We start from the raw sequence: 21,952 nt of genomic DNA on the forward strand, positions 1-21,952 counted from the left end.
TTTCCATCAGATATTTATACACCTGAATACCACCCCCCCACACATCCTTCTCCAGACTGCACAGTCCCAGCTCCCTCAGCCTCTCTTCATAAACCAGATGCTCCCATCCCTCAATCATCTTCATGGCCCTTCACTGGATTCGCTCCAATATGTCCATGTCTGTCCTCCTTTTCCATTTCTTTCCAGTGTGCTCATGTCTTTCTCAGTCCAACTCTGCTTTAAAAACATCTGACTTGTCCGAAGTGCTGCTGTGGTTTAACTCCAGCTGGGAACTAAGCACCATAAATCCACTTTCTCACCTCCCCCAACAGGATGATGGAAAAGAATTGGAAGGGTAAAAGTGAGAAAGCCCATGGATTGAGATAAGAACAGTTTAATAATTGATGTAATAATAATAGTAATAATAATTTCTTCCATGCTGAAACCTCACCTTTCATTCCTACAACTACTCATACTGCCCATCTGAGTGTCTCTAAATGGAGACTGATGGGTGTAGGAGAACTCTTAAATAGTTTTGCCTGCTTGGTTTTACCTGCCAGTTTCCTTCCCAATCCAAGAAACATGGGCCAACACTTTCCTTGAGCTGCTACATCCTATTTTATTCATGGCATGATTGACTTCTATAGGATATACCAAGCAAGAAGTAGTTACATGTTGTTAAAATACAAATTCATGCCTCTGGTAGGATGGATGTCCTTTTAATCTGGCTTGGCTGTGGTTGTTTCTTCATTTGTATTTTAGGTGATGAGGATAAAACTGTGATAAAATCTTTTTTTCTTCTTTTTTTCCCTTTTTTTTTCTTTTCTTTTTCCTTTTTTTTTTCCTGTGTTTAGTACGTTAGGAAATGCTTGTTCCAATTTGTACAAACTGCCTTCACAGTAAATTGGACAAGTCTCCCTGAGGAGCAGTAGACAAAAGCCTTGGGAAGTGCCATGGGAATGAGGAGGGAAATGCTTTTATTGCCAATCAAATTAAAGGCATTTAGATCTGCTCTTAAATTTTCCTGTAAATATATTACTGTGGGGTAAAAATGTGACTCCAGAGCTGTGTGAATAAGGGATATTTCAATAGCTTAGTAGGATGGGGTGGGAGGTGGTTGATGCTAAAAAGGTTGGTTAAGCTAAAACAAAATATTTCATTTTCAATTCTTTCTATTTTTCCTCCATTACAAGGAGAAAAAGCTTTAAAATGGAAACATGCTCTGAAAAGGGTAAATCAACATGAAACATTTGGAGTGCTCCAAAAGCCCTCCCTCTATTCCCCCACCCCTTTCCACTCTGTTGGAGAAAAAATAGACACATTCACTGTTTGCCAAAGCAACACTTGCCCAGTTGTAATCAAGTAATTTTACAACATGGTGTAGACTTTCACTCCATGTTTGTTTTTGTGTCCTGGGGAAGTCATGGCAGCAAATGCTTCCACTTGCTTATCTCTAAAGAGAAAGGGTGGGCCAGGATGAACCCCTGTACAGAGGCTGTTTTCAGGCTGTTTGGTTGCTCCACATCTCTGCTTACGGAGGATTTAATCTGTAGCCACGATGGGAGGTAAAAATAAAAAGACAATTCCTTTTCCCCACCCAAAAGCTTTCTTTTGACTGTCTTCCATGTGCCCATATTTTCCCAGGTAAGGGTTTTGCTGGGTCTTGGGTTGCATTTTGTGATGAAATCTGGGAGAGGTGAGGTTTGTTCCCAGTCCACTGCAGTCACCACTCCCCAAATGAATCTTCCAATGTTTCTTGGGTTGTTTTGTGGTTTCCATGAAGAATTTGCATTACGACATCATAGAATCATGGCATGGTTTGAGTTAGAGAGGATCTTAAAGACCCTCTAGTTCCACCTTCCTGCCATGGGCAGGGACACCTTCCACTAGACCAGGTTGCTCAGAGCCCCATCCAACCTGACCTTGAACACTTCCAGGGATGGGGCAGCCACAGCTTCTCTGGGCAACCTGTGCCAGGGCCTCACCACCCTCCCAGGAAAGAATTTCTTCCTAATTGCTCATCTAAACCTTCTCTCTTTCAGTTTAAAACCATTGACATCTTCTTGTCTGAACAGCTTAAACAAAAGTTGGTAAAAACTTTGCATGAGGCAAGAGCTGAGTTTTACTTTTTTAATAACACTTCCAGGGATGGGACAGCCACAACTTCTCTGGGATAACCATGCCAGTGACTCACCACCCTGTGAATATAGAATTTCTTCCAAAAAGCTGATCTAAACCTCCCCTCTGTTGATTTTAAGCCATCACCCTTTGTCCTATCACTCCAAGCCCTGCTAAAAAGTCCTCTCCATGTCTCTTACAGACTCTCTTTAGGTACTGGAAGTTGCTCTAAGGTCTCCTGGGAGAGAGAAAACTTGTAGAGTATATTTCCATGGAGCTTAAAGTGTTACAGTTTTACAGGGTTGACATGACAATTGTTGTGTTGTTGAGTGTCTTGCAAACCCTTGGTTTACAATTTTGCTGTTTGGTTCCTCTCGTTGGCCCCATTTTCTGTCTCCTGAGTGCACACACAAATACACTTCTCCTCCTCTCTCTGGCTGCTTGGGCTCTCACAGGTTTGGCTTCCATAAGTTTGGGCTCAAGGCTGTTTCCCTAAAATGAGGGATTTATGGCCTGGGGGCACCTGCAGCAGCTTCAGATGCCAATTATGTCAGTACATGGTACACTGATGCTGGGAAGGGAAGCTGAACTCTGGATTTCTCCACTTTTTATGGATTTGGCTCCCAACCCTTGCTGTCTCAAGGTGGTTGCACTTTCATCCTCTTTCATGTGTCTGGCCCAATTAAGGCAGGATGGTGAGTGATTCCTTTTAGTCCGAGAGTTTCCCTGTCTGGCGAATCTCAGCAGTGATTTTTTGCTTGGTTTTGAAACTCTGAAAGAAAAAAGGAGAATGGAGTACAACAGGTGCCTGAGGCCATTAGACTGTTCCCAGTACTACGCAGAACTGGGAATTTCTGGTGCTCTGCTTTCCCTGAAGGACAAACCAAAGGAATGGTTGCAAGTACACACCTCTGCCAGTGCATCCCAAAAAAGACTTTAGCCTTTTCCTGAGGTATTTGTCAATCCATACGTGAGAACATCACGCCACACATGGTCATGTGTCATAGGAACTGGAGGCCATTTCCAGCTTTTTGCATGTCAGAGGAAAAGTGACTTGTCCAGGACATGAGTAGTTTGAATATCCAAGCCCAGAACAAAGCATTGCAGCTCATGTCACTCAACCTTCCACCTCAACATCTCTATCAGTGCAAGAAAGACATGAACCCATTGGAGCAGGACCGGGGGAGACCACAAAAAGGATCAGAGAGATGGAGCACCTCTGCTGTGGAGACAGGCTGGGAGAGTTGGGATTGTTCAGCCCTGGAGAAGAGAAGGCTCTGGGGACACCTTATTGTGGCCTTTCGATACTTAAATGGGACCTACAGGAAAGATGGGAACAGATTTTTTAGCAGGGCCTGTGATGGGTAATGGTTTTAAACTAAAAGAGAGTAGACACAGAGTAGATATAACGAGGGATTTTTTTTTATGGTGAGGGTGGTGAAACACTGGCACAGGTTGCCCAGAGAGGTGGTAGATGCCACATACCTGGAAATATTTAAGGCAAGGTTGGCTGGGGCTCTGAGCAACCTGATCTAGTGGAAGGTGCCCCTGTCCATGTCGGTAGGATTGGATGATGTGACCTTTAAATGTCCCTGCCAACCTAAACCATTTTATGATTCTGCCATCGCGCTAAAGGTGCTGCAATGATTGTTGGAGAGGGTGCTTTGTTGACTGAGTTATTTTGTTTGTCCTTCACTCAAAAACTGACATTTGTATGTCAGAACAACTCCCTGCATGAAGGGCATGAGAGGCAGGTGATATTCCCAGTCATCTCACACCAATGTGTCCTCTCCATGGGACTCTCCCAGAAGGCCACACTGTCTTTTACCTTTTTTTTTTGGTGGTAGTCACATCTGTTTGGTTTTTGGTTGGTTTGTTTTTTTTTCCATAGCCTTGGTGTAAGAAAGTAGTAGTAGCTGGGTTTGATCCTGTAGCATTTTCCATCATCATCAATAGCCTTAGAGTTGAGCTATTTTTCCTATCAAAGTTCTTGGGACACTGTTGATGTGCTGGAGGCTTTCTGTGGCCATGGTGAAACATTGTGGATGGGGAGGTGGGAAGGGGGATGGAGTCTTTCTCTGGTAGTGCTGCATTGATTTCATCCTGCTGTTGCTACCTTAGGCTTTGCAGTTTTTTTTAATTTTAATATTTATTTTTTTTTAACCAGCAAGGAAAAATAACTCTGGCTCCAATATTTTTACTGGAAGCCCAGGAGCTTATGATATAGCAGCAAACTGTCCCTTTTGAGAGCTCATCAAGACTGCAGTGTGATGGATGGACTCTCAACCAACTGTGTACTGGTAATGCTCCAGAAGACAGCATTACCTGGTTTTTGATTGAGTGCTTAGTCTTTGCCCACCAGCTCAGGATCTCAAAGCACTTTGTGAGCAGCGAGGAATTAAAAGTTGCCCTTTGCTAATGGAGAAAATAAGGCACAGGGAGGTCAAATGACTTGTTTGTCCCCAAGATCATTTGTAGCCCAGAAGACCTGGATTTTAGTGCTTTTAATTTTTTGCAGGTGGACATCCTGGAGTTTGGAGATTGCCCTGTATCTTTTATTTGTCCTTTCTGTCCTCTTGTTTTCTTAGACTACTGGGATTTAACTGACTTTTAACACGGCTGTGTCTGTCTTTTTCTCTGTTTTTTAGGTTTGAAGTGTAATCCCACATCCATCACTATCTAGAAAATGTCTTATGGATCCATTGATGGGAGTGGATTTGGGAGCAGGAACCCATTTGGAGGCCCTTCGAGACAAGGCTATCAACCTCTCGGTAAAGTATCGATCCCTTGCTGTAATTTATTCTCCCCGACTCCCTAAGGAGTGAAGTTTTCACTGCTCAGGTTCAGTGTGGCTGGTGTGTAAATACCAAACTCTCACCAGGGGTCATTTCTGACACTGATTTTCAGAGGCAGAAACCAAACTTGTTGAGTTTGATTTATGTGATGAGGCCCAACGTGTTACCGTGATCAGGGTTTGAGGCTGCAACTAATGAAGATTTTGGAGGAATTTTGGGGGATTGAAAGGAGAAATATGGAATATTCTCTAGACCTGCTTGTGTCTGTCCTCATCTCCCCATCACTGTTGCAATGAGTTGGGCTAAATGGTTGATCTGGGGCTGGTTGGGGGTGCAATGATGGTGGAAGTAGATGGGGAGATGTACAAAATGCAGTAGGCTGTGCTCCCCCAGACAATAACTTGAGTACTATGGAGTGGAGGCTTCTTGAACCTGGAAAATGTGCTTGGATGTGGCAGCAACGGGGGCGAAAACTTCCTCTGGAAATGCTGAAACCATGAACAGCGGCTTGCAAATGGCTGTGGATTCTTTCCTTGTGGCATGTTTTTAAGCAGAGACCAGAAGTGCTCTCCTTACCTGTCCCTCTCTTGCCCCAGAAGACTCAAGAAATGGTAAAGCAGAAAGGAAAAAGCACCCAGGTGCCAACCTGCATATCTGAAAGGGTCCCCAAGGCAAACCTGCTCCTCATAAAAGCAAATTCATTGTGTAACTGCCATAATATGGAGCACAGCTAATGGTTAGAACCTCCTGATTTTCTGTGTTGAAGGTGTTGACTCTGTCCCACTCCTGACACGGGCAGGTTGTAGGAGGCATCCTTTGCCAGAACTTGGGTAGCGCTGAGGTTGTCCCTGTTGGCATGAGACTGGAGGTGGAAGGTGGGTCTCACCCTGCCCAATTCTGAGCAGCATGGGGAGGTAAAAAAACCCACATCTGCAGCTGCCCAGATGTTCGCCAGACCCCAGTCCAGATGGACAATTGCTGTAGGGCTGATTGGGGTTAATCTAGTCTGGCTTTCAGCAAGTCTTGTTAACTAGGACACATCCTTCATTTAATTTTGGTCCTGGGCCTGGCTTGCAGTGAGGGATGAGGCTGCAGGGCCTACAATATGGACACAACTGGAGTTGAGACCTTTGCAGAAGCATCAGGAAAGGGGATCTTGTAACATGGCCAAGGGCTCTGTTATCACTTTGCATCAGGGAAAAGAACATAATCCCTCTCTTCACTGGCCTTTGGTTTCAACTGTGCCATTCATTGATGCAGCCTGACTTGGTTTTCATGTTTTGAGGGTTGCAAATGTTCTTTGGGAAACATTTCTTTGTTTTGCAAATAGCTGTTCTCCCTGGATGGAAATACATAGAAAAGCATAGAAGTTTCTTCTGGTTTTCTATTTTCTTATGAGTTTGAGTGTAATTATGATTTTCCTCTTTGAACAGGGAGAAGGTATTGAAGTGAGTGAGAGCTGCCTGTTCAGTTGTAAATAGTGATTTCTAGGCTATTCTACAAGGCAAAATTAAAGGCATAAAAGCAAGGAAGAATGGGATACTTGGGCACAATCAAAGAACCGTGAGAAAAGAGAATTGAAATGTGGACTAGACAAATGATGAATCTCAGTGCATTGTAGCTTAGGTTAGAAAAACATGAATATTTATTGTGCTCTGTGAAAAGACCACTGGGTTTTAATGCAAATGCACAGAATAACTCAAGACACTTGCAATCTCTAAATATTTGAAGAGATACCTCATTGTGCCCAGCTTGCCCATCCCTTGGCAGTTACTGATGTGACACTGAAGTCACCCTCAGTGGTTGCAAAAAGCAGCTGGTGTAGAAATATCAGCTTTTTTGGAACAGCCATGGGCTGTTGGCTGCCCAGCTGGAGCCTTTTAACACGTTGGCTTATGGCTTGGAGTTGAGTGCTGGCTTTTCCCCCCATGCATACACACATCATCTCAGGTGGCAGTCCAATGGACACAGCTCCAAGGTCTTCCAGGGTTGATATTCCCAGCAAGTAAAAATTGGTTGACCCCTTGGCTGGGTGTCCCTGTGGAAAAGATTGCAAGGGGATGGACCTGTTTGCATTGGCCAAGACAACTTGGAGGTGTTTCTTTTCTGTGTGTCTCAATCAGAGGTGGGTTTGTTCGGCCTTGAGAAAAGGTTTAGGGGAGACCTTGTCACTGTGTCTCAGTATTTAAAGGGTGGCTATAAATAAGATGGAGACTCCCTTTTTGCAAGGAGTCATATGGAAAATATGAGGGGTAATGGGTAAAGTTACTCCTGGGAGGATTCAGATGTCAGACGCTCAGACAAGAGGAAAATTTTTTGCCATGAGAACAAACAGCCTTTAGAATAATCTCTGCAGGAAAGTGGTGGATTCCTGGATGCTGGACAGTTTTAAAATCCAGCTGGATGGGGTGTAGAGTTTTTCCTAGGCCGTTCTTTTGCCAAGGAAGTTTGGATAAGATGATCCTGGATGTCCCTTTCCAACCTGGCATCCTGTGATTCTATTCAATGTTCATCTGAACCTCTGTAGCTCCTCGTGTCCCTTCACCGCGGGAGACCAACACGTCGAATGCCTTTTGCTGTAACATCCCCAAATATTGTCATTAATTAAGTGTCAGGAGAGGGTAATGCAACACTAATCATCTGCCTCCTGCTTCTGGAAGATGGATGACTAGTTTGCTAAGAAAAAAACTTCCCTCTTATTAGATCATGGAATGGCTGGAACAAAAGAGCGCGGCCTCCCCGCCGGCATCCGAGTGTCTGCTCACAGCGGGGGCAGAGCTTGATGGGCATGTTCTGCATGTGCTCTGAGCCTCTACTTTTCTTTATGGCTAATAAATAAATAAAAACAAGTACCAACATCCCTGCAGGTACTTACTGTCCAGTGGTGTGGTCCAGTGGTATATTCAGGTATCCAACAGACAACCCTGAAATCTTGAAGCAATAAAGACAACGGGGGTGGCACTGATTAATCTTTAATATCATGAAAGGGCAAAGAAAAGGGGGCTTAGGTTTTGTGTGGTTTTGTTTAATAAAGGTTGATACCACTCTGTCCTTTTACCTGTCTGTCCATCTCAGGACTGTTTCCTCCATGCTCGATCTGGATGTGCTCCCCAAGCTGGGAAAGATTAATTACTTGGAGGAGTTCCCCTTGGCCCTGGACTGACTTGATGATGGACTTACAGCCCTTCATCAGTTCAACCTCATGTGGAGGTTAAACTTGCTGACCAACCTAATTAGAGAGATCAACCTAATTAGAGAGCTCCACAGCTCCATTTGCAGCAGTTTGTGGAGGAATACCAAGGCAGTTTTTTAGGGAATCTGGTTTGCCTGGGACTCCTTGGTGTCAGACAGCTCTAGTTCAAGCTGTTTTTCAGGGTGAATATCCAGGATTTCTTGTGGAAAAAGTATACATTATTAATATTATTATTATATTTAGTATTTAGTATTATTGGAATTGGGAGGAGAGAGAGTTTAACTCAGCAGAACTCAAATCTTCTGTAGCCTTAGCCAAGGAGCACCCTAAGGTGGATCACAAGAGGGATCACCAGGATTACTTGGAGTTTATCAATTTTTGGGGATGACAGTGTCATTCAACCATTGAAAAAAAATGTGAAATGGCAAGTGGAGGCAGAAGCAGCTGTGAGTTACAACCTCCTCCAGAAACATCTGGATTTCATCTCCTCATTCTTCTTCCCAAAATCCATGGAAAAACAAATATTCCCCCATTTTCATGTAGGAGCTTCTCTGGGCTTCAGCTGTGCAGTGGTGGAAAGTAGGGAGTAGAAAGTTGTTCTTGTTTTTTTTTTTTGTTTTAATTTTTTTAACTGAGTAATTAAAAAAAAAACAAACTTCAAAATATTTTTCTAAGTAATATGCCACGTCTAAGATGAACAGCCACAAAACACCATAGAACAGTAGGAATTCTATCTTCCCCAAAACCATCTTTTTTGTGGGGAAAATTAACAAAACCTGCCTTACACAAGGAGGCACATAGGTCAGGGAGTTTAAATAGCTTGAATTAAAATGCCACAAACCAGGAAATTTTTAACACTGCTTTTATTAACCTTCCTGTAACCTGGGCTTTAAATGCCACATTTGAAAAGGTGAGGTTAATCTCATATTCCAGCAGTGCCTTGTTTCCAGGTGTGCTCAAGGGACTGGTGGGTCACTGCTTAATTTTGCTGTGACTTCATTTTTCCCACAGTTTCTCCTGGATAGATTGTGTGGGACTCTGGCCAGAGTGGTACTCAAGATATATCCCACATGAGTTTTATTCCTTGTTGGATAAGGTTGGTTATCTTGACACAGAACAAAATTAGATTGGCCAGTGAAAGTTGTTCTTGGCAGTGTTCACTGGGTATATATCACCTAATTATCATCTCGATACTTAGCAATTGTGGAATGAATTTTTCTAACATTTTTTTTCCTGGAATTGGGTCTATAATTTTCTTTGCTCTCCCCTCTCTACTACTGTTTCCTCTGTGGAGCACGAACTAGCTCTTGGGAAGGTCTCATGTCAGTGCTGGAAATGCTCTCTCTGTCCCGCCATAGAATCATAGAAACATTTAGGTGGGAAAAGACCTCTAAAATCATAAAACCAACCATTAATCCAGCACTGCCAAGTCCACCACTAAACCACATTGCTGGGCAACACATCTACATGTTTTTTAAATCCCTCCAGAAATGGTGACTCAGCCATTTCCCTGGGCAACCTTTCCCAATGCTTGACAAGCCTTTGAGTGAAGATTTTTTCCCAAGCATCCAATCTAAACCTTCTCCTTAGCAGATGAACCATCCTTCTGTCCTCTCCAACCCTATTTTGCTCTTTTCCTAGAAGTTTTGGAAAGTGATTTGTCCTTTAAATACCCATCATGATATTGTTGCCTCCCCTAGATTGGCAAAGTCACAGAGCTCGTGTGGCACGTGGGAGGGAGATGTTCACATCATTTGGGACCTCTTTGGTGGGATGGGCATGGCTGGAGCTCTGTTCTGTAGACAAAACTCACTCAAAAGCTCATATACAAATCAGCACTGTGGCCTGACCACCACGTGGTCTCACTGCAGCTCTGGGTCTGGTGTCAAACTGTGGGAAGGAATCCGCTGCCAACTTCACATCTTGATGTTGCTGAAGCACAGAACAAACTCTGAACTACACAAGGAGTCCCCCTGAGGTTAATTAACATTAAGCAGGTGGTTCATCCTTTTGCTGTATTGGGACCCGAATACTGCTTTAATTTTGCTTTATCTTCCCAAATTAATTCCAATACTTGGAATGCTTTGTTGAAGGGGCTTTGAAACCCTTGGTTGTTGCAGCTTAAGGCATTGTCCAAATGGTCTGGAAGGAGGTCTAGGTCTGGTTGTGGCGACTGTTCCTCACTGGAGCAGTGAGGAACAAAATCATGCACTTAAATGTCCTTAGGATGGAGTGTTAGAAAGGGTTGAAAGCAGTGAAAGAAAGCAAGAACAAAATTGTTGGAACTTTTGAGGAGATTCAGAACTACTGTGCAATATTAATGGTGTTTTATCAAAGACTTAAACTGGTGGACTGGACCACGTCTTGATCATATTCAGCATTATAACCAAAGTGTGTTTTAGGATGGAGTCCTGTCAGGTGTAGAGTCATGGAATCATTAAGGTTGGAAAAGACCAAGATCATCAAGTCCAACCTTCAAGGAAGGAAGGACTGAAGATGTGACCTTCTGTAGAACCTTTTCTCTGCCATCGTAGGTGGGTTCACAAATATTTCTCCATTGTTGCCACCCGGACTGCAAAGAAAGTGGTGTCACCTCTATTATATAGAGCAAAACCATACCATGGCTTGTCAAATGTTGTGTAAAAAGTTTCTGAGAGTCCTAATGATTGACTTTTGCTTCTTGGGTCCTGTCCTATTTTCTTAATTTTATGGAGACACAGTAGTTGAGGAGTTGGGTGTCATATCTAATAAGTCATTAATAAAGTGCAGGGTAAAGTTTAGATGCAAACAATATTAAAAAAAATCATAATAAGATGATCTCTCTCACTAGACAACCCTAAACCCCGATTTTATGTTGCATCTACAGATGAATTATTTCATATTGTTTCTTTGCTATTGTGCAAGACTTCCAAATGTTAAAGATTTATTTTCTTAGTCCATTTTCACTAGATTTAGAGGATCTTCTCTGTTTTACATCCAGTTCTTAGAGATCTTAGCAATGATTTAATGAATTAATAAGCCTAAACATAGGGAAACATATTAAAGAATAATGAACAACATGTTTTATGGCAAAAGGAATTGCCAGGAGAATTAACTTTCATACACAAATTGACTCTGAAACTGTTGGTTTTGAAAACCTCTGCCCTATCCCTTCTGGCACTTCTAACATTAAATGTTATGCTATAATCTCAGTATTTCAGGAAATTTAAGTGGTTATGCATTTATTTATAGAACTAGCAAAACCAGAACACACCATTGGAATAAATAAGTGTTTTAATGAAATATCTAAGAGTGAGCTGACAACCTCATAGAATTTAAAAAAATAAGCCAAATCAAAAATTTCTTGGGTAAAGATTAACTTTCTTTCTCTACCAATTTTATTTGCTGCTCTTGGTCATCCAAAGCTATTTTAATGTAAAAATGTAAAAATCATGCTGGTGGTCCCAATCTTTGACATAAAATCAGAAATCAAAGACCTTGGCCTCTCCTTAGGCATCACTCAGCTGGAAGTGCATTTAAACATCATCTCAGAAGAGTTTGCTTCATTTTCCATGTGATTATGGTGGAATTAGGAATAGCTTAAGATCCTCTCGCCTCAGCCTGCTTGTCCTCAAGGGCAGAGGTACCTTGGAAGGGACAGCAGAGCAGAATGGATGCTGCTGATGGAAGGTGTCCCTGCCCATGGCAGGGAGATTGGAACCGGATGAGCTTTAAGGTCCCTTCCAACCCAAACCATCCTGGGATTCTGTGAATGTGCTGGTGGCTCCTTTATTTTCTCAATGGGTGCCAGGCTGTGAACCTCAGACCTGGAACTGTCCTGCTGGGATGGCTTTCCAGGTGGGTATATTTTCCTAAAGGCTGTCCTGTGCTTTTAGTTTCAGCTCCTGAAATTAATACAGCTCAAAGGTTTTTCGCTTCTGGTTGTTTCCTCAAAAGCTTTTCCTTGTCTCAGGTGCAAAACAAAGAAATTTTTTATTAAAAAAATTAAACTCAGCTCTTGCCCCATGTAAAGGTTGTATCAACTTTTGTTTAAGGTGTTTAGACCTGGACAAGACATCAATGATTTTAAACTGAAGGAGGGCAGGTTTAGATTAAATATTAGGAAGAAATTCTTCCCTGTGAGAATGGGGAGGCCCTGGCATAGGTTGCCCAGAGAAGCTGTGGCTGCCCCATCCCTGGAAATGTCCAAGGCCAGGTTGGAAGGGGCTTGGAGCAACCTGGTCTAGTGGGAGGTGTCCCTGCCCATGGGAGGGGGTTGGAACTGGATGATCTTTAATGTCCCTTCCAACCCAAACCACTCTATCTTTCTATGACTCTATGATTGATGCTCCCAAGATTCTTTAATACTGTAGATTGAATCCAATTTTTTTTTGGCAACTTTCTCAGTTGCTCGGGAGCATTTCTCCAGTTGGAGAGCAGAGAGGTTTAGAGCCCTTGTCTAACAAGCCATAAGTGAACCCTTGGCTGTATTATGAAATTCCTGCAAGTCCTACAAGTCCTCCTTAACATTTTCTACACCCCTGGGCTTCCACCCTGTGCTTTGCATCCTGGCAGTATCCAATGCTTGGAGCATGATCCTTTCTTCTTAATCTGTGCCTGCAAATAAGTCTACCTGAGGCAAGACACTGTTGAAACTGAGCTTGTATGAACATCTGTCCATGCTCACTGAGTGGAGATCCCTGGGAAACAAGATGAAGTTGGAGCATCTCTCTGCAGCTCTTTGCTTTTCCATCATAGCTGACTCCACCTGCACTTCCCAGTGCTCACCTGTGTCTTGCTGGGCTCTGCAGAAGTGTCACCCGGGTGGTCACGCTCTGAAATCAGTGGTAGGTCAGGTCAGAGCTTATTCCAGGTTTGCTCCCAATGTGCCATGCCCAGGGCTGGGGTGGTGCCTGCATCCCAGTCCGGTTCATCCAGCTCTCTCCCCGGGGAGGAAGCAGATTCAGGCTTCAGTCAGGCAGAATGCTCTGGGCAGCATTTTGCCTGAGGTTCTGCAACTCCTTTGCCGCAACATGAAGGGGAGAACCCCCAAAGTTCACTGCCAAAGGTGGTGTCTGGGAGCAGGCTGTCAGTTCTAACACAGCTTTATCCACTCCATCTTGTATTCCCTTCCTGGGAAGGTGATGGCAGATTTTATTGTCCCTATGGCTATTAAAAGGTCTCTTTCTTTCCTTTTTCTTTTTTTTTCTTTTCTTTTTTTTTTCTTTTAGTTATTGTTTGTAGGGGTTTTTTTTGTTTTGTTTTGTTTTCCTGGGGTTTTTTGTTTGATTGATTTGTTTGGGGTTTGTTTTTTTGTTTTATTTTGGTTTTGTTTGTTTGTTTTGGTTTTGGTGTTTTTTTTTTCTGTTGGTTTTTTAGGTTTTTTTTTTGATGTGCACATCAGGAAACCAAATGAGGTTGAAATTAAGTTCAGCTTGATCTGTCGTAGTTTGAATTGCAAAGATATCCATGTACAGTGAGTGAGCAGGTGCATGCTCTGTTCCTCTAGTATTGCCATAGTAACCCCAATAAATTTGGGAGTAGATGTTCCTGGGCACTGGAAGAGCTCAGACAGTATCTGGTGTGAATCTGCTTTGTCCCAAGCATTACCCAGGTGGGACTCAGGCATTGACAGGGCTCAGATTTTTAGCACAGGTGAGGCTATAAAACAAACTTTATATGAACTTTATATGTATTGCTTCAGGGATTTTGTTTTTGTTTTGGTGCAGAATTTCTGCTTGGGGTTTTGGCTGCGAAAGGGAACAAATCTAAAGAACTTAAAACCTGGGATGAAGTTTAGGAGGGGAAAACTTAACCTCTGCTGCCTGTGCTGTTGTGATATGGAAAGTGGGTGCTGCAGGGCCCACTGTGTATTTGAGATGTTAATATATGAAATATTAATATTATTATTATTAATAACTTAAACAATAATAATATATAAACTAGAAAAACTTCTGTGCATGAATGCAGCTTCTAGCCTACCAAATCATTCACCTTTTGGAGAGCATGTGAACATCCAGGCCCTGCTCCATCATTTCTGCTCCAACTTAAAGATCTCTGAGCCTCCAAGGAGTGGGGCTTTTTCCTCTTGTTTGCTTGCACAGTCCTGGAGAAATCCAGACGATTGCTTGGGAATATCTGGCTGAATCACCTCCTCCTTTTTAAAGGATGAGTTACAAAAACATCCCTGTCTTATCAGCACTGTTTCCAGCAAAAATCCAAGCCATAGCCCCATACCAGCTGCTGTGAAGAAAATTAACTCTATCCCAGCTCAAACCAATTTTGTTTTAAGCCTGGGCAATACCTAATAGCTGATCTGTCGTAAAACTTGTCTGGGAGCAGTTCCTGTTTGAAATTTATACTGTTATTTCTTTCCTGAAAGCACATCAAAATACTGAGGCTGGGAGCTGCAGACCACTGGTTTTCAGTGCTGAGGGAAGAATACTTTTTTTTGACAGAGGCAGAAAATCCTTTTAAATTTTAACACTCTGGACTTGAAAGTTGTAAAGTTCCAAGTTTTGGTCACTTCTGTCATTACTCTGAAGTGTGACCATGTGCAAATCTCTTAAATTCCCTTTGTCTTGTTTTCTTCCCCCCTTAGACTTAGTATTCAATTAATTAAAATTGAAAGGATGTGGAATCTGTCTTTCTTAATTGATTAGAATAAAAGAATTTAGCATCCTTTGTGTAAGAGTGCATCTTCCTTTTTCCCTTTGAAAATGCAAGTGGAGTTTTATAGTATTAACTTCTGCCAGGAAAATGAGAATGGGGGTTTGTATAGATACAGAAAAAATGTAGTTGTGGATTTCTGTTCTGTAGCCCAACTCTAAGGATGTATTTATTTCCAGAACATACACAAAAATCACTTCTGTACATAATGGAGGGGTAGACACAGCTGACCCAAATATGTGTGACACAAACAGCATTTGAGTTGAGTGGGAAAAAAAAAAATAGGAATAAAGCTTTTATCTATGCTGTCAGTCCAGGAATATTATTGCTAAATATCTCTTCTTCCAGGCTGATGTTGGCTTGGAGACTGACACTGGCAGCCAGGAGTGGGCAGGGATTAAAGATCAACAGTGGAGAAGGACTCAACAGATGTAAGCAGGTAGATTGGGGATTAGGATGAATTAGTGGGGATGGAAAGCATTTAGGAGCAAGGAGGGATTTTAAATTGGATGTTGGGATGTGTGTGTTGCGGATCTTCCCTGAATTTCTCTGTTAGACTTGGATATTAATGTCTGGGATTCATGAGAACTTTTAGTGGCTGAAGGGAGTGAGAGTCCTACACATGGTTGCAGTGGAGTTGGAGAAACAGCTTGCACAGTTTTTGGGGTGTGCAGGGGGTTGTATAATTGCTTCTAAAAGCAATTTCCCATTGTTTCCTGATGCCAAGCTGGAGAAGACAGGAGGAATAAATCAAAGTCCTTCTGATTTGTACATCAAGGAACAAATGCAATGGGTTTAGCCAGGAAAATATCTCCCGCTCACAGACTGAACCCTTTGCCTGCTGTGTTTCCCTTGGGGATTATATCCTGAGGTTTGGAACTGCCATGATTACCCTGGAAAAGGCTTTTTCCTTCCCATTCCTGAGCCCCAGGGTTTTTCTTAGCCAGACTCCCTTACTGTTAAATCTTGATTATTCCCTTAAAGCAGGGACTAGGCTCTTCAGACCTGGACAAGACATCAATGGCTTTAAACTAACAGAGGGTAGGTTTAGATTAGATAGTGGGAAGAAATCCTTTACTGTGAGGGTGCTGAGGCACTGGAACAGATTATCCAGAGAAATTGTGGATGCTTCATCCCTGGAAGTGTCCAAAGCCAGGTTGGATGAGGTTCTGAGCAACCTGGAAGTGGAAGGTGTCCCTGCCCATGGCAGGGGTTTGGAACTGGATGACCTTTGAGGTCACTTCCAACCCAGCCCAAATCATTCTATGATTCTGAGAAGGTTCAAACTTGCTTTTAAGTTTTAAAGAAAGTACTTGAATAAAGCCAAACTTGGCAGTGGACACTTAATGGAGATTTTCTCTTCCCTTTGAAGAACCAGTGAGCAACTGTCTTCTGTGGATGCACCTCTCACTTCTGCCTAAGATGGTTTCTTAGCATGGAGAAACACTTGGAGAAAGTGTAATTTCTTCTGTCCTGGAGCTGGGGGAGTTTGGTCCTGGTTGTCCTCACGGTCATTTTGACTTACCTGCAACTTCTTCCCTTGTCTGAGATGGAAGTGAAGCAGCTGGAGAGTGAAGTAGGACAGGTTTCACCTCTCGGGGTTCTGCCTCTGCATACATGGATGTCAGGGCTGGAGAAACCAGTCCTGAGGGCTTGAAGACAGTTTGGAAGAACCATGGATCGTGCTGTTAGTAATGACAAGATATGCTTCAAGTTATGAAGAGCAGGGTCTGTCTCCCACAGCCTTTAGTTGTGTCATCCCAAGCAGTACCTGCATTTTATTCCCAGGTTTTCATGCCTTTCTTGGCCTAAATTATTCATTTTTTTTTAGAGAAGGTCAGGGTCAGCAAAGGCACTTCTTGCTTTTCAAGACAATTTGCTGCTGTCATCCATGTCCCAGTCCACAGAGTCATGAGGAATGGACAGGATGGCTTCTGTCTGGGGATCGGTGGGGAATATCCTAAGTTCTCCCAAATCTCAGAGCAGCTTCATCCTCTTATCCGGACCCTGCTTTCATCCAAGATCTTTAGATGAACAAAGTAGAAACACATTTTTGGGATCTCTCTCTGCTTCTTACCTTTCTCTGCCTGCTGGGGGCTGCTGTGGGATGATAATAATTGGTTTTTTTTCTTTCTATGAACACATCCTAAGTACATTAAAAATGCTTTAATTCCTCCTAAACCCAAAATTTTTAATGGAAATCAAGCCTGCAGCACTCTGAAGTGGGAGGAGGCAGGTGATTCTTGGGAGATACTGTACCAGGATTAAAATATTCACAGTGGGCTTTTTTACAGTTTATGTCCTGTTTTCAAAAACTGCTTTTAAGGTCAGACCTCACAGGTCTCCAGGTACTCAGTGATGCAGGTGGGGGTGTGGGAATGGATAATCCAAGGCCCCTTCCTGCTCTGGAAGGTTTTTAAGGATCTCTTGACGTTTCAACCAAATGATTTTTTTCATAACAGGTCAAACCTGAGAGCTCCTAAATCCCTTGGTGCCCAGGAATGTGCTAAAATGGGATATTTGACATGAATATTTTTGGGTGTTTGGCCATTCCTTGCTTTGAAAGCTTTGGGAGTGGGTTTTCAGAGAGACAAAGGTTTTCCCATAGCTGGGGATACACAGACTTGTGCAAACACATTCAGGGACTTTCTTTGGTTAGGTGGGGAATTTTATTTTATTTTTTTTGCCCCTAAATGCTTTGCTCAGGTCCTTGATGGAGAGCAGGAGGAGACTGAAGAGCTGGTCACAGCCACGCTGCCTAAAATATAATATCCTCTATCCCTTCTCCTCTGCTAACAGAGATACAGGAATGGAAACAGGGATACAGCTGACAAAGTAGAGGGACAAAGTTATTTAAAGATTATTTTTTTTAAAGTCATAAATCCATCTTTTGGGGTTGGGAAGAGCCCATGCCTTGAACTTGGGTGAACCAGATCTGTGATGTATGAAGTGGTGTGGAGACAAGACCACTTGGAATGCTGTTCCTCCCTTAAAAAAAAAAAAGAGGTTTTAAAGGGGAAAACCAGTACTGGGTGCCTGAAAATTTCAGACCTCCCACACTTTTCCATGTGCATGGAGGCAACAAAAGTGATGGGCTGAATAAAATAAGATTTCTGCACCACTTTCTCCCACCTCCAACTTCTTTTCTATTATTATTTTCACTTCTGTAAGATGGTATAAAGCAAAGATTTAGAAAGAGGGTTTGCTGTAAAATACAGTCTGCAAAGAGGTTGGGTTTATGACAGAATGAAGCAAAAACCTCTTTATTGCAATATGTAGTAGTCAGTATTTGAGATTTATTTCAGGTATTGCAAGAGTTAAGCAGTTTGGGAAAGAATCGTCTGCTGCTTTTCCTGAAGTGCTTTACCATCCAGACTGTAGCCAGATGGCTGGGACTTTGAACAATTCATAAATAATTCCAAGCCAGGATCTAATAACGATAAAATCACTAAAAATATACAGAATGTGCGTACCTGGGGGTATGGACGTGTGGTGGCTGTACATACGCGGGTTTGAAATGCAATTTGGAAGTTTCAGTCATATTGGCATTTCATACCATCCCTTTACAGTCCTATTGCTAAAACAAAGTGGGTTTTATTCATATATTTTATAATTTTGGATTTGTTAGCACAATTTCAATATTTTCAGTGTTTTTTTTTTTTATTTCTTCATGAGGTTTTCACATTTATTGCTCGTTAGTGAAGAAGAAACCAGGCCCTGTTAACATCCTGACAGGGAGAAAAAGTGCATGTTTATGTACAAGAGGAGTAAGAAAATAGCCATTGAGGAAAACAAAAGTATTCTTTTAAGAGATTTGTCTTCCTGGAGATCAGAGAGTTTGGATCACTTTGGATTTGGGATATGCCTGACACCCCCTGCTCCCACAAGATGAGGGATGTTAATTGAGTTGTTATGTCAGTGCTTCTTTTTCCTTCCATACCCCAGATTTGACTTAGTAGGAATCCAGCTTTGCTCCATTTTATTTTATTTTATTTTAGGTTTATTTAAATTTTATTTTATTTTAATTGTATTTTAATTTTATTTTAATATTATTTTATTTTCATTTTTATTTAATTTTATTTTTATTTTTTATTTTATTTTATTTTTATATTTATTTTATTTTGGTTTATTTTCACTTTAATTTAATTTAATTTAATTTTATTATTTTTACTTTATTTTATTTTATTATTTTTATTTTTTTATTTTATTCTATTTTATTTTATTTCATGTTATTTTATTTTAACATCCAAGCCATGAGCAACCATTTTCTCCAGGAGAATGATATGGGAAATGATATCAAAGACTTTATCAATCTGTCTCCATATGTGTCTTGCTTCCTTGACATGGGAAGGAGAAGAATATCATCACCATTCTTTGGGAGATTTCCCTTCCACGATGATCAGGAGACCAAGTAAAGGGTTAGGAAACTTTGTAAGCTGTTCCATTTCTTCTGCTGTTCTCTTTGAAGTCATTTGTTTGCCTGGGATGATTTTTGGGTGCTGATTTGCCTTTAAGCAGTGGCTGTGTCCGATGTCCGAAGTTAAGCAGGAAAAGAAGTGGAAACCTCTACAGTAATTCAGAAAACAAAGACGACTTAGTGGCCTCTGGTCCTAAAGGGTTATAACACAGAGGTCCTGATAAATACTTAAAGGAGCAGAGATGTCAGGTTCCAGCATGAGAAGCAGCGGAATTCCTGGGAGGAGGCTCTTCCAGGCCTTTTAATGACCCCCAGTGGCCGAGATCAGTTTTCTCTGCAGCTTTGCAGAAACACATGCCCAGGGATGGAAAGCCAAGCACCAGGAAATAATGTGGATATCAGCTCCAGCCTGGGACACAACCAGAGCTTCCTTGGGGCAGTGCTGGTTACTGGGCTTTCTCAGCTCCTTGAGCTCGGCTTCCTCTGTCTGTACCTGGATTTAGAAGACCAAAAAATCGATCAGAATATTGGTTTTCCCTCCTGGGAGGAGCATCACCAGGTTTGAAGATGCAATATTTGAAAAATAAACAAACTCAGGTTAGTGTGCTCTAATGCAGGAGCTGTTCTGCACCTTTTTTTACCTCATTATTTTTCTTTTTTTACCTCATTATTTTCCTTTTTAAAATATACGTGATAACTGGTCTTCAGGCTTTAGAGGAAATCTGAAGCTAATGCTGCATTTGGATGTTCTGGTGGGCTAAATGCTATGTTTTATTTAAGCGAGGATGTTTCTAGCCCTAGGTTAAAAATTAGAAAATGTAAAATACCTGTTGATACCTGCATTGATATCAAACTTGTGATTGCTCTGCTTAAAGATAACTGGTAAAAGTTACTGCTTCAGAGGTTGAGAAACACATTTGGGCTGGAGCCAGGAGGCTTGAGAAGCAAATCAAGTGCTTGAGGATGTTTGTAGAAACTTGTTTTTCCTTCATGACTTCCACACATGAGGGTCATTAAAACACAAGGCTCTATAATCACGTACTCTAATATTAAACCATGTGAAGAGCTTATTTTTTATGATTTAGGATATAACTGTTAGGGAATTTTTTTGGGTGCTTGGTCCAAAGTTGGTCACGGAAGAGTCAAAGTATCCATCAGTGTGTGAAACTCGCTGTGGGAAGGCATCACCATGGCCAAAAGTTCGTCTGAGCACAAAGTGGGACAAACTATTCCTGTGGCCTAGAAGAATATACACAACTGTAATGAGTTAGGGTAAGGAGATTAGATCCTTCTCCTTCAAGGTATCAAAAAAAGCTCCTAAAAAATGAAGACCTTGAAGGACCATTCCCACAGGGGTGACCTCTCCAGTTTGTAGCTTCTCCATAGTTCCTAGAGGCAGGTGTTTAAACATTAATTTCTACCTGATCCATTGGCTCAGATTTTCTGTCATATCTGTGCTTGCCTTGGGAAAAGTTTTGTTTGGGGAAAAGTCTTCTAAATTTTCCATTGGAAAATGTCAAGAAGGTTAAAGAGGATAAAGAATCAGATGTAGCTGCTCCATCTCTGGAAGTGTTCAAGGCCAGGTTGGATGAGGCTTGGAGCAACCTGGGATAGTGGAAGGTGTCCCTGCCCATGGCAGGGGGGTTGGAATGACATGATCTTTAAAATCACTTCCAACCCAAACTGTTCTATGTTTCTGTGATTAAACTGTCAAGAAATGGGACTGTCATCCTCAAGGCAGAAGAAGTGAAGAGCAGCAGTTTGCCCTGTCTGCAAATTTTAATTTCTTTGCAGTAATTAGGGACAGACCAAGGTAAAGTTGCAGCTCCACTTGGTTAAAAGCACCTCTCCTGGACAACCTGTTCAAACATTGCCCAGTGTTAGTGCAACCACCTGCAAGATCAGAGGAGAAATATTTTGTGCACAGTCAGTTTCCTCTTCCTGAGGCTGGAGCAGGAATAAATCACTTATTTTGTTAATAGGAAAACATTAATGTGGGACAGAGCAGAGTCCTCATTTAGACATGATGTCCTGACATTCCCAGTGATTACATTTTATGCAGAATCAAATACTGACCAAGCTTTCGTGGTAATTCTTCAAGGTCAAGTTCCTGTGTCCAGAAAGGACTCAGCTGAGTGGGAAATTCTGCTTGATTGAAATCTGCAAAGCATAACCCGTGTCCTTGCATCTGCAGTGACATAATTTTGCTCTGGGATTTTGGAGCAGGAACACGTAAGGAGATTGTAATACGGCAGGCATGTTTGATGTCCTGTCCTAAATCCCACACTATTAACTTAATTAATGTTGTAGGCTCTTAACACCTTTCCCTGCTCAGGAGCTGCCTTGCATGAGGCTGGAAAATGATGCTACTTCACCTTTCTTGGCCTTGTAGAGGCAGAAATTTGTGCTGTTTGGTCTGGATTAATTATTTCCCTCCCAGGGTCCTGATCAGTCTTTGATGGAAGGCTCCACGTGGGCTTTTAGCTCTGGGGTTAAGCAGCTTCATGCCAGGGGCAGCTGCACCTTGCCAATGTGTGTAGAGCTACATTTGTAGATACACAAACCAAATTCCACTTTCTAACTGTTACAAGGGTATTTTAAAGGGTAAGTGAGGGTTTTTTTCCCCGCTGTAAAGGTGGATAATATAATTATGCACTCTTTTTAGCTTGAGTAGTGCTGTCCTCTGACACAACCAGCCAGGTTATGTGCAACTGTTTGTTTCTTTAGAGAGGTGCTAGTGCAGAAAAAGATGCAAAAATACTCCAGTTGATTTGCTGTTTGTGTGGACAAAGGGGAGGCTGA

At 42.0% G+C, this 21,952-nt stretch overlaps 1 protein-coding gene across 4 annotated transcripts in view; it reads left to right on the forward strand.

Annotated features, from left to right (window-relative positions):
* Positions 1–21,952, forward strand: part of TSNARE1 (t-SNARE domain containing 1) — a 477,763-nt gene that overhangs the window by 101,196 nt on the left and 354,615 nt on the right. For all 4 annotated transcript variants that reach the window (XM_027698547.1, XM_027698550.1, XM_027698548.1 and 1 more), the window contains one exon: positions 4,746–4,868. In XM_027698547.1, the coding sequence (XP_027554348.1) occupies positions 4,784–4,868 (85 nt within the window). In that variant the 5' untranslated portion in view covers positions 4,746–4,783. The remainder of the gene's footprint in view (positions 1–4,745; positions 4,869–21,952) is intronic.

The sequence above is a fragment of the Neopelma chrysocephalum genome, unplaced genomic scaffold (genome assembly GCF_003984885.1).
Source record: "Neopelma chrysocephalum unplaced genomic scaffold, ASM398488v2 Primary Assembly neopelma1_129, whole genome shotgun sequence".
NCBI classification, from domain to species: domain Eukaryota; kingdom Metazoa; phylum Chordata; class Aves; order Passeriformes; family Pipridae; genus Neopelma; species Neopelma chrysocephalum.